Here is a 12831-nt window from a genome sequence, read left to right as displayed (position 1 = left end):
GTAAAACCTCTGCAAAACTTCAGAAAAATATTGTTGCAGCGCTGAACTAAGTTGAATTTGGTCTGCCAATTTTTAGAATAATATTTTTTTGGAAATTTTAGAAATATTTCTAAGGTTTGTTTGTTTAGGGTTTGTTTTATAGCCTGGCAATAGTACGACAACTGAGTTGATAGAATGTTCTGCAGTTTTTTTTGATTAGCTGCATCTCAAAGAAAGCAACGAACGTACACAAAATGGCTGCTTTTGAAGATATGCAACTTTTTTTCTTTTCTGCATTTTAATTGAAGAGATCCTTAATTCAAAAGTGCAGTTTAAGTATCTCAAAAAACAAAAATTACACTTTTCCCGCTTTTTAAGCAATTAGTGAATGATTCTCGACGAACATTTATCTGTTACTGTTTTCGCTATTTATTATTTCTAGCTGTTTTATCAGACACTAGAAACAAAAAGTGTCAATTTAGTACCTTTGATGTTTTTTTTTGTTTTCAGTATCTTTATAACTAATTTGTAAAATGCTTTAATAATTTTTTTTCTGTTTTTTTTCTATTCTTAACCTATGATATATTTTTATCAGTTATACCATGGGTGAGGTTTTTATTTTATTCTTGTAGATTGTACAACTGATGCCTGTGAAACCAATTTTTGTGGACTTAGCACTACGTGTTCAATTGAAATGGGAAAAAAATAAGTCTGGACATTTTTTGAAAAAACGTTTGTGTTCAAGTTTTCTCTCTGGTAAGGGTAAATTATATTAGGTTAAATATTTTACACGTCACGTTATGTGAGGAATCTAGATCTCATCTGACACAGCTTGAACTTGCCTGTTGTTGGCAATATAGCCCATGCCAGTTTTTTGGTTTACTGGCTCAAGCGTTAATTTAGAAACGCTTTCATACCTCATGAGCCAAAAAAGTTGAATACATAATCATAGATACTTTTGTAGTAGGGAAAATTTACAGCTTTCAATAAAGAGCGGCTTCTGTGGAAAACATTTTTTAAAATGTTTCAAACATAAGTGCTACGTGTCTTCAAAAATTTCACATTCATTTTCAAATTAATGGACATAACGATCAGAATTTCATTAAGTATTGGGAAAAAATGCAATTGTATATAAATTTTACACTATTTTGACAGCAAAATGACAGTTTCTAGATAGAGCTTCCATTATTGAAAAAACAAATAAAGAACTGTTGCGTGAAATGCGCTGAAAACCACAAAATTTTGGATAAAAAACTGTCGTTGATTGCGCCCCGAAATTTGCTCTACGGGTATGTCTCCATCATTTAATCAACTGCGCCATTGATTCGTAATATTTCTTTCAAATTGGTTGCATATTAATGAACAGTTTTCTGAGAAATGCGCTGAAATTAAGTAAGAATTGAGGTGACAGTTCAGCGCACTTATTGAACAATTTCAGCATTTTGCAGTTCAATCTTAAAACAAACGCTAATAATGTAAGTTCAAACTAACTGGTTATTAACTCAGGAATCAGCGCTAAAAGCCGTTGAAATGCCCTAAAATTATTCAAGAAATGCGCTAAAATGGGAGCATTTCGTACAAAAGTTCAGTATCTCAGCGCATGATTATGTGAAATTTTTTTCAGAGTCTTTAAATAATTTTAGTGCTTTCAGCGCATTTATTACTAACTAAATAATGCAGTGAAATGGCGCTGACAGCTGGACTTGGGAGGTTAGCTATATTGATAGTCAAATAGTCCGTCGGCAAGTTTGTTCTTTGCACCAATTTGACTGAATGTAGATAAACGTATCCCAACATGATCAGGGGTCCCAATAATAAACGGGATGCTGATTCCCGCAATGAGCTCTGCGACCCGAGACAGGTAGTGGCCAGACCGATTTGACGCCTTTTTGTCTTAAAATTTTCATTTCTAGCCAAAGAAAAATCTACATTGTCTACCTAAAAGATCTGTTCGGTTTGATCGGTCTGGCCAGAATTCTGGGCAAAGTCGGTTCAGTTTAGGTGAAGTATTTACATCTCATCTGACACAGCTTGAACTCGCCTGTTTTTTTTTGCCAATATAGCCCATGCGTTTTTGCGTAACTGGGTCAAGCGTAAATTTTGAAGCCCTTTAATACCTCATAAGCCAAAAAAATTGAATACATAACCTTAGATACGTTTCTGGCTAAAAAATTACATTTTTCAATAAAGAGTGGCTTTTCTGGAAAACAATTCTATTTAAATTTTAGACATAAGTACTACGTTTCTTCAAGAATTTCACATTTGTTTTCAAATTAATTAACATAATCATTAGAAATACATTAAGTACTGAGAAAAGTTGCAATTGTTTTTGAGTTTTGGACTTTTCATGGCAGAATGACCTTTATAAGTCAAGCTTGTATCATTGAAAATGTTACCAAGAATTGACTGATTCGAATATAGGAAACTTTTCAGTACAAATTTGGTCGCTTTTGTTTATGAAGTTGCAACTTTCCTTTGGTTTCAATTTCAAAAACTTTCTGATGAGTTATTGTCCTCGTTTTTCTTCTCATCTGTTATATCTTCAACTGGAGGTCTGTATGACTTTTCAGCTGCTAAGAGTGCAGTTGTAGAGAGCACCTTCATTATTGCAGCCACCAACATGCTCATGAGTCGAAGCATTTTTGCATCATAAGCTACACACTGATCCTGAAATAAACAACTTCAGGATCTCAACTTCATTATAAATATCCACCGGTAGCAAATAAACTTACTTTCAAGGAAACTGGCGACTATTTAAAGACCAATTAAAAGAATTAAGTATAAGCGTAGTAAACTTTTACTCTATATAAAGGGTTACGTGATAATTTACCCAAGGCTTCAATAATAATTGTGCCAAAATACTCAATTGCGTTTTATAGTTTCGATCATTTCACTGTGAAATGTTGTTGATATAATTTTGATCTTTCCCTTTGATGTTTCGTCCAGTAATCCGATTATAGATTCAAACAAGGAGGCTCTCTAATATGCGTTCGCACATGATGTTCCGACCCGAGCTTATCTACATTTTTGACTTAATTGTCAACCAAATGAAGAGATAACAAAAATAGATGTTGGAGTTTTCAAAAATCGTTTTACATCGAAACTACTAATTGAATTACATACTGCCATGCCTCATTACAGCGCTCGCAAAATCTGCCAATAAAAAGACTACGCGAAAAAAAAAACAAACAAAATAAGGACAAATAAAAAAATTAGCAGCAAAACCCTCAAAATATAAAAGTAAAAGCACTAAACAGCAGATGGAATTATTTCTGATTGAGAATACGATCAAGCCGACAAAGAGAACGGACAATGAGGCGAAAATCAAAAGTTAGTCAACGTTTTTTAAACCAAGAAATTTCAAATCTTAAAAACCATTAGCTTTTAACTAATTAATCCTTGATAAAAAACTAAAAGTCATTAAAAAACCAGAAGTACCTGTCTTTGGTTAATCTATGCCATAGAAATAATTTTACCTGGACCACTTGGGCCACCATTGGGATCTGTTATTACGCGATTGTTCTGAAAGAAGAGAAAAAGAAACCCAAAAATTGACCACTCAATAAACATTTTTAAAAACGCATATTGTCCCACAAACAAAACATTAGTAACAAATAATAGCAGTAGATATGCTAATTTTTGAAATAGAACAAATCGGATGGGACTTCTCATTAATGAAAATAAGTTACAATTTGACGAAAAGAACAACAAATATGAAAAGCTTGAGAAATAGTTGAAAATGTATAACATAAACTTAAAGACTCTTCGCATTAAATTGTATGCTTCCGGTAAAATCATTCATTTAATCCTCAATTAGAAGCTTATGAGACCTGTCAGCAAGTTACAGCTACCTAAAGAACCAAAACAAGCAAAACAGCAAATTCACGAAAAAAAATTGATCGAGAAATGTCGAAGGCATTAAAAATTGAACTTTTCACTAAAAACTTTTTTATTTTCAATTGATTTTTTTTAGCAATGGATTTCCTCTTTTTTATCAACATAACTTCAAAAAATCATCAAATATGAACAAATACATTAGAACCACGAAATTTTTGAGAAACCTCGTATTATCAACGCCATTCAATACATTAGCTTTCAACGGAAGGCAGTAAATACGCTAAATTGTGCCTCGATGGGACAAAAAATTTGTTTTTCTTTCTTTTCTTATCAATACAGCCTTACAACAAGTTATTGACTATGAAGACAGCCACAACGACAGGTAAAAACCAAAAATTCAGTAGAAAAGTGGCAGAAGAAAGTGTTGAAGCAATTTAAATTGTAAGCTCTTCAATGAAAACTTTATTAATGATCCGTTGAACATCTTCCCTAAACCAATGGAAACTATCACTAATCGGATAATGTGACAAGACTTCAAAAAGATCCAAAAATAGGAAAGGTACTCGAAAATTTTTTTTAAAAATAATGAAATCTCGAGGCATTGAAGTTTTAAAACAAATGGGTAGAAGATATAAGCGCTAACCAGATTAGTTGTGGCTGCAGTAGAAAAAAAGAGTTTATATGAGACTGATTAACAGTTCACGAAAAAAAGTTTAGGATTGGTTATTGTTCAAAAAAAGATTTTGAAAAATTATTTTTAAAGTCTTAACAGTCATTAAACATAAAAGCTTTCAACGGATGTCAATATTTGCGTTCAGATATAACCCAATCGGGAAACAAAAGTTTGTCATGCACAGATAATCAATATTATAAATAAGACATCAGAATAAGTCTTTTGACTATGAAAACAACAATAAAAACAGGCAAAAACCAAAATTCAGTAGAAAAGTACGAGAAGAAAGCCGCTTAAATCATAAAATTATCTCTGAAAACTTTATCTGTGATCCACTGAATGTCTTTTTTAAGCATTGGGATGAGAATAATATTTGGATATTGTGTATAATATTTGGGTAATGTGATAAGGGTTCAAAAGTAACCAATAATGTTAAAATATCCAAAAATTAAAAAAAAACAGAATCTTGTGTCATTAAAGTCATATAACCAATAATTAGAAGATAAAACCGCCAACCAGGTTAAACTGAGTTGCAGTAGAGAGCAGGTGGGTCCTGTCAATACTGAGACTGATTAACAATTCAGAAACGTTTAAGATTGGTTATTGTTCAACAAAATTTTTGAAAAATTATCTTTAAAATCTCAACAGCCATTAAATTCAATAGCTTTTAACGGAAGTCACTAAATGCGCTCAAATATGCCCTGATGGGAGTAAAGGGATGTTTGTCATGCATAGGTAATCAATAAGACATCACAGTAGGTCTTATGACTATGAAAACAACAACAAAAACAGGCAAAAACCAAAATTTCAGTAGAAAAGTGCGAGAAAAAATTGTCAAAGCCATTTAAACCATAAGCATTTCTCTGAAAACGCTATACAAGACTCATGAAAGTCTTCTCCAAAATTTTTGAAATTTTTTGTGGCATTGAAGTCACATAACAAATAGTTAGAAGATAAAACCGCTAACCAGAAAATTTAGGTTGCAGTAGTAAGGAAGAGGGTCCTGTCATTACTGAGTCTGTCTTACAATTCACGAAAATAAGTTTATTACCGGTTATTTAAAAAAAAATTCTCGAAAAATCATTTTTAAAGTCCTAGCAGCCATTTGCTGTCCACTGGGATCTCTAATTAGGTTAACTTAATATTGCACTAATAGTCATCGAGATTTTGCCATAGGACTAAAAAAACTTAGAAAAACTTCAAAAAGAAAGTCAGAATTAAATTTAAAATTACGAAAGCTCAGAGTCAAAACCAAAAAAAAAACAGGAGCGATTCCTTGAAAACGAATTTTTTTTGTTCATTCCGATTCAGTAGACTGTAAATCAGGTGTGTTATTAACGGAACCTCAATATGAAAATGGAATGGTCTCCAGGGGACTCAAGAAAAAAATATGAAAAATTTTCTAAAAAACTCTCAAAAAGAATTTGAATTTTTTTGATAGTTAACTTCCCTATGAGACCAGAACCAGTCTTTATGATCGCCTTTCGTCTATTGGGAACTCAAAAATGTTTCATTTTGTGGCTTGAAATGTAATTTTGAATTAATATCGTAATAACAAAAGATCCTAATTTGAAGAAAAATTACACTAAAAGTGTAGAAAATCATGCTAAATCCGTATAGAAAATCCGTGTTCACACAAAACTTCAATCCTCGATAACTCCCCGAGAAACTTGAAATTGGAATAATTTTTTTAGCTTGGAATTCTACGCTGGACGAGCTGTTTAATGACACCTCTCACATTTCTCTACGATGAATATATCGATCGGCCAAAATTGTCTGAACAAAAAAACCATTTGAGTATATACTTCCTCCCCCCCTCACAAGTGTAATGTTTAATTTTGATTTTTGTCCTGAGACTGTATTTAAATCAAAAAGTGGGAACCAAATATAGAAGTGAGAGAAATTGTTCAAAATTTGGTACCGGAAGACTCGCGCAAAAAAAACCAGAGAAACGTAACCTGAAATAATTTGCTAAATCTTGTTTTTTTTGTGATGAAAATATTTGGGTTTTTTATTCGAACCATTTCGACTAACAGTTGATGAACGTATCCTAACATAATCAGGGGTCTCAACGACAAACGGGCAGTTGATGATTAGTTCAATGAAACTTTTAACCCGTTTCCCAGAAAATGTGGCAGAAACATTTCACAAATAATCGATGTCTCTGAAAATGAAATCACATCAACGCTAACCAGTTTTTCATCACACTCGGTAAGCCAGTGATCACAACCTCTGTCGAACATGAACCCAATGAGGACTGGACCTGGGATGGATCCAAACACGCAGCTGATCACCCACCTGATGCCGAGGGACAGAGATCTGTAGTACTCTGGAACTATCCTCAAAATGGCCGCCTGTAGAAAGAATTCGCGTAGCAAGAATTCGCGTATCCGACACAGAACTTCCAACGTTTTACATAAACTTAGGGATAACTACATACAGGGCAACCAATTCCTTTTGAAACAATTCTGGTAGGGGTCAGTAAATTAGCTCTTCAAGTTATGCTTCATTTTGTTCAATGTTCTTGAAAATAGACGTTACTCGACAGGTTCCGACCTATTTGAATGTCTCTCAAATGCTGATTGTACTAATGCATTGTACTTTTTATACAGTATTTGGAAATTCAAATCTAATCTATTTATAACATCTGAGAACAAATCAGAAATGGAATAGAAAACTAGACTGGTGAAAATTGAATAACAAAATTATATAAGATGACATCAGACATCAAAATAGTCCAGATGGAGGCGGGGTTGAGGTTACACGACGGCTACTACAAATTGTAAAGCTAATTTTTTTTTTCATATTTCACACTGATGTGGATGACTGAGCAGGCCTAAAAGTAGCGAACGTGACCTGGACTTGACTCAGACCACCTTGCCTAGTGTGCTGACCATAGCACCAACTAGTCACAAGTTATAGACATATCTTATACCCCACTCTCTTGTTTTTTCCCCTGTTCCTCTGGACTTCATCGCTATACCAAAATTTTACATCCAATGATTTTGAGCCGCTTGTCAAGCTTATTGTAATCAACTTCCTCTCTAGATTCCTCTCTAACAATTCCTCATTTTTTCGTAATTTTTCAAAGTATACACATTGTATTTAATGTTTTCGTAAACAAAATTGCTGTCGAACAACTTGGGAACAAAGAAATAACTTAAGGTTGCCACTTTGTGTAAAAGCATCCTAAGTGTTTGAGCTTTTTTGTATGTTTAATTTGTTTTCTAAATGCTTCCGTTACCATCTGCTTTTCAGGACATAAAATGATGAATTAAAATTGAAAACTGACCTTGGTAGGTACAAACGGCACCGCTGTCGATAGTATAATGGAAAAGAGTCCCAAATAGATTGCGAATCCATATGTACATTCGAAGCCACAGAGTCCAGGCTGTGCAGACTGCTTCGCTTTGCCACTGTTTGGGTTCCCAACACAGGAGCAATTTGAGAACTTTTCTTCGTCTTTATTATTGGTGCTCGACCTTTGCACAAGGAAATATTATAATGAAAGTCGAAAACCGTATTTACAGACTAAATTCATTAAAACGTATGCGCTCTGGATTTTCATTGTTCATGTTGCTTTTATTCATTTTGAATTAGCTCTCTTGAATTGTTGTTTTTGTTCAGTGTAAATTAAAGAAAAAGTATATTGTTGCGAAGAAATTCGAAAAAGTTTCTAACCTTGCGGTACACCCTGCGTGACACGGGGAATAGTACTGAATATTATCAGCTCCACAAACAGGGAAATAATCTTCATTTATGCAATTACAATCCAAGTTGCAGTACGCGTCTAGTGATGACACAAAATCCAAACTCTCGTTATAACTAGTAAAGAACCCTTTCGGGTCAGGACTGTACTCGATGTTGACCCCGGCAAATTCCTGACTTCCGCACGGAACTAGGAACACAAGCAGCATAGGGATACTGATAAAAGTGACCCATTTGCAAAATGAGAGGGTTTCGGTTGCTGACATGTCGAAGCGTTTCATAGCCCAGGAGCCGAACAGGGTTCCGAGTACTGCCGAGGGAACTGCGACTGCTGCAGCCATGAAAGCAGCTTCACCAGCTGTGAAGTTGAACTGCGCCTGAAAAGCTCTAAATTTACGCAGTGCAGGCAGAACCAGACCTCAAGCCAAGACTATCTCAATCTCAGGCAAGGCTTTCGGTGCTTATTCAGAACCAAGCTTATGTGACTTTTTACACTATAATTTGCAAGTCTAAATTGACAACTAAAAAAAGCTTTCAACAGAAGCTAAGATTAGCCAGGAAAATGTCCAAAAGATCAAAAGTTTGGTGACGATTTTGAAATTATGACATCTTAAGTGGGCATGCCAGTGGGCTTGCAAGTAGTTAATTTTTGATGTTTGCTTTTTTTTAAAAGAAAAAGGTTGTTATTAGGCAAATAATACTGACTTCAAGGAATTTGGGGAAGAAAGCGGCCATTCCGAATATCATGAATGCATCACACGCATTACTGACACAAATGTACACAAACGGCGTGTTCTTCATCAAGTCAACTGTTGCTCCACACACCTGATAAACAAAAAATAATATTTCTCCTGGTCTCATTTTTGTACAAAACTTGGTAACAACGGTTTAGAAATATTAGATTTTTTCATTACAGTAAAAAATGTGGTTTCTACGGTTCTCAGCATTGGGCTATAACAGCTGCCTGTTCTCAGCCATCTTTTCCCCTTGCATTTCAGTCTATTCTTCATTTATCTGAATAGAAGTTTTTCTGATACTAAAGAGCTGCTACGCTGGGGGGACGGGAAAAGAATGGATACTAACCATTATCACAGACTTAATAAACCACGACTGATTTTCCCGGTCAAGCTCATGAGAACAAAATTTTGTACCCGGATCAAGTACAAAGGTTTAGTTTTGAGAATAAAATTCACCTGTTTTAGTTTTGCCATGTGACTTTCGCTTTCATCAGCGCTGAAAAGAGACCTCTCGAGGGGTGAGCCAGTTCCTGGTGAACTTTTTCCAGAGTTATCCTCTCCGTGGACTTCACTCTTGCGCAGAGTTTGAGCCTCCTTGTAACTAAACAGACCAACTTTGAAATTCTTCTCTTAAGATTTAAAAAACCCATTATTGATCCCCAGAGTCCCAAAACTCAATTTGGTTCAATTTTCAAATAGAAAAATTTTGTTTTGCGCAGTTGGTAAAAACATTTAAGACCCGTGCAGATCCCAGAATTTTTTAATAAAAAAACAAACAAGAAACAATAGGCTCTCAGCTTTTGATAAATATATTACCACATAATAAAAATAGAGCTTTAAACTGGGTTCATTGCGTTTCAATGCAACAAAAACTTGTCTGGAAAATCTACGATTTTAACCCCTGGTTCGAGAAACTTACTGAAATTATAAAAGACATGAGCTGAAAAATGCTAAATTTTGCGGATAATTCAACTCATTTCGCGCACCTTTTTTCAAAGTCTTAGCACCGTCGGTACAAATATTACATGATTCTATATTTTATGGTCTACCATATTCCTGGAAATTTTTTCATCTGCAGCGTAAATATATGACCCATCACCGGAATGTACCGGGATTTGAAAGTTTTTCACGGCCCGGGAATGCAGTGCTGACAAATGGACCCGGTCTATAGATTTAGAGACTGAACTTACCTTGGAAGGTATTTGGGATACATGGCGATGGGAATGGCGGCCAAGAGAGCCAATCCAGCACAGGATATGAAGCCCACCCACCATGCCCCAATCCAGAGAGGATTTTCAGTGTCAATTGAAATGTCATCTCTGATCACTTTGTCAACGTCCACGTAAATTCTGGTACCACGTGACAAGTGCAAAAGGGTTATTTTTTTAAGAACTATGGGTGGTATTGGTTCTTACAGAACATTTGCACAAAATACTCTAGTATACGTCTCTAGTATAAGTCAGTTGTATAATGTAGGTGATAAATGATAAAAAAAAACCCGGTGACTTCCTGTTTGAATATGATTACCTATAATAAACGTTTTTAGACTCTTAGAACTCCGCCTTATGGAGCTCTAAGGACGGTTTTCTTGCAAGATTTTTCAAGCTGTGCGAAGAAAATCCTTGAATACGATTCACTGAGAACAAATTTCAAAATAATATGCGTTGCATTGATTAACTGTCAGAACATCTAAGGTGGATAATATGTCATTATCTGTAAGAAATTCCGTTTTCCCCTATTATAGCCCCCATTCCCAGTGTTCAGCAAATAAAAATAAAAGTTTCCAGTGTTCCCAGTGAAAATAAAAAGTGATTTTTTCACTGATCTGTTGTTTTCTCAAAAAAGCTTTAAGTTCTGAAATTTTTATCATAAAATCAAGCTGTTAAAACAGTCAGCCACACAACGCTTGGCTGACGACGTCGTTTGGTATCCCAAAATGCCTTGGAACCAACGTCGAAGAAAGCTTATCATTGAATTAAATGATACTGAACAAATTTATGAGAGATTTTGGAATTCAAACTACGATGCAAAAGGTGAAAATCGTTTTTAGATTCAGAATTGGTTAACATCTTCAAGAATATCCATAAAGACCAAGATAAAAATGCTTGATTTTTTATTTATTTAAAAATGACCCCAGAGCCGCACCGTAGTGTGAAATTTTATGGAGCAATTTTGTGAAACTGAGCCGTTTCTAATTTTGTAAACAAACTCAAATTCTATCAACTATTTTTTTCTATAGCTCTAACTATTTTGTTTTTCAAAAAAATTGTCATTTTGAATGAGTTTTAGTTAAGAAAAATAGCCCCCTTAAGACTCCAGCTCCAAGAAGGTATCCCAAAATGGGTCCCAACAGGGTGAGGCAGTATATGATGCCAATGTATATTGCCCCCCTTGATGGTGGAGTATTGTCAAAGATGTATACGACAGCTAGTACTTGTAGAGGAACCAGACCCGCTCCTTGAAGGAATCGACCTAAACATAGCAAAACTTAAATTGAGAGCATTTGTCCTCTGTTGACATTTCGTTGTAATCATAGAAGAATGTTATCAGACATCCCAGGTTTGATCACACTGGGCCAGTCTAAACAGACCCGAGCCAGACCCTGGGCAAGACTGAACAGATTTTGATCACCCTGGTCGACTTTTTGCTGAAATTTCAAATTGAAGCGTCCACCCGAGTCCCGAAATTGTCGATTTTAAACAGAGGAAAATAGTCGGCATGTTACGTTTAAGCTGGACATAAACGACGAAAGTTCGTGTTTTTTCTGCTGTATCGCCGATATGGTTGGTTTTCAAACACAAGAAACTGTCGCTTACTCACTTTTCACGCATTGCGAATTTATAAATTTTGCAGCATTTCATAATTGTCTTTTAATTTTTCAAAAAAAATGGTCGAAACTTACCTGCACAGAATAGAAAGTAGAAAAATCCAGTTGGCATATCATCTGCACTGCTTTCATGCACATGAGGGTCACAGTCCAGCGCCTTTCTCTCAACTGTCAGTTGAGTACTAAGATTTCCTTTAGTACACAGCTGGCCCTCTTGTGATGACGTCAGATTAGATGACAGGTGGTAGTCTGGACTGAGGAAATGGGGACATGCGTAGATGAAGCAACCTGGAAATAAATATTTTCCTGGTGAGCGAAATTCTTGTTTTCATAACCAATAATGTTGGTTTATGGTGATATATTTTATTTGATCTATGGGTTATACTATTTCCAGCGATTTTCTCAGAAACACGAGTTTGTCAAGAATGGGAGAATAACAAAAAAAATTACAGTAGAAATTAGAAGTTTAAAGGAAAGATCTGATAGATAGAGCAAGACAGTGAACAGTTTTTGAGATAGAAAAGTCTAAAAATTTGCCCGTGTAAGTATCAATTAGCAAAATCAAAATTTCCTCTCCTAATCTAATTGTGTTCAGACTTCTAACTCTCTCGATTACCCCCTACTCTTGCATCTGTTTTTTGCGCCGGGTAAAAATTCGGGCCGGGTCGCGCACTTACCAGCTGAAAAACTGAGAGCTCCGTAAGCGACCCACTGGCACTTGTTGACATTGGATCCAAAATAGCTGATTGGAATGAGTGTTACTGCAATCCCGACATCTGCCATGCTGAGAAGAAAGCCAGCCGAGGAGCTCTTGAAACTGTATCTCTTTTCTAAGGTTGAGAGGGTCGTCTGTGCCAGTCCGTAAAGCACCATACCTGAAACAGAGTTATTTAGAAATAAATTGTTTGTTTATCTGGTCGCTGCCCATTCCATTTTACATTTTTTTAAAGTAAGAGAAGGAAGAAAAAGAGGAGAACGGTTTCTCAAAATTTCGAAAAAAAAGTCGGTCTCATATTATGACAACCACTTAAGAAAAATATTTACCTTATTGTTAACAAATATTTTGCACT

The 12831-nt window shown here is 35.2% G+C and overlaps 1 protein-coding gene across 2 annotated transcripts in view; it reads right to left on the bottom strand.

Moving 5' to 3' along the window:
• Positions 1–2308: 2308 nt before the first annotated feature.
• Positions 2309–12831, bottom strand: part of LOC142351127 (solute carrier organic anion transporter family member 4A1-like) — a 29561-nt gene continuing 19038 nt past the window's right edge. The window contains exons 2-11 of one of the 2 annotated variants that reach the window (XM_075403220.1): positions 12439–12636; positions 11837–12049; positions 11243–11406; positions 10125–10285; positions 9391–9535; positions 8903–9022; positions 8171–8574; positions 7782–7971; positions 6682–6843; positions 2309–2646 (exon numbers count right to left, since the gene is read on the bottom strand). In XM_075403220.1, the coding sequence (XP_075259335.1) occupies positions 2467–2646; positions 6682–6843; positions 7782–7971; positions 8171–8574; positions 8903–9022; positions 9391–9535; positions 10125–10285; positions 11243–11406; positions 11837–12049; positions 12439–12636 (1937 nt within the window). In that variant the 3' untranslated portion in view covers positions 2309–2466. The remainder of the gene's footprint in view (positions 2647–6681; positions 6844–7781; positions 7972–8170; positions 8575–8902; positions 9023–9390; positions 9536–10124; positions 10286–11242; positions 11407–11836; positions 12050–12438; positions 12637–12831) is intronic. The other variant, XM_075403221.1, reaches the window with a different exon arrangement.

This window comes from Convolutriloba macropyga, chromosome 12 (genome assembly GCF_964194025.1).
Source record: "Convolutriloba macropyga chromosome 12, txConMacr16.3, whole genome shotgun sequence".
Lineage (NCBI taxonomy): Eukaryota > Metazoa > Xenacoelomorpha > Acoela > Convolutidae > Convolutriloba > Convolutriloba macropyga.
The sequence above is the reverse complement of the archived record's forward strand: the minus strand, read 5'-3'. Positions and strand labels throughout refer to the sequence as shown.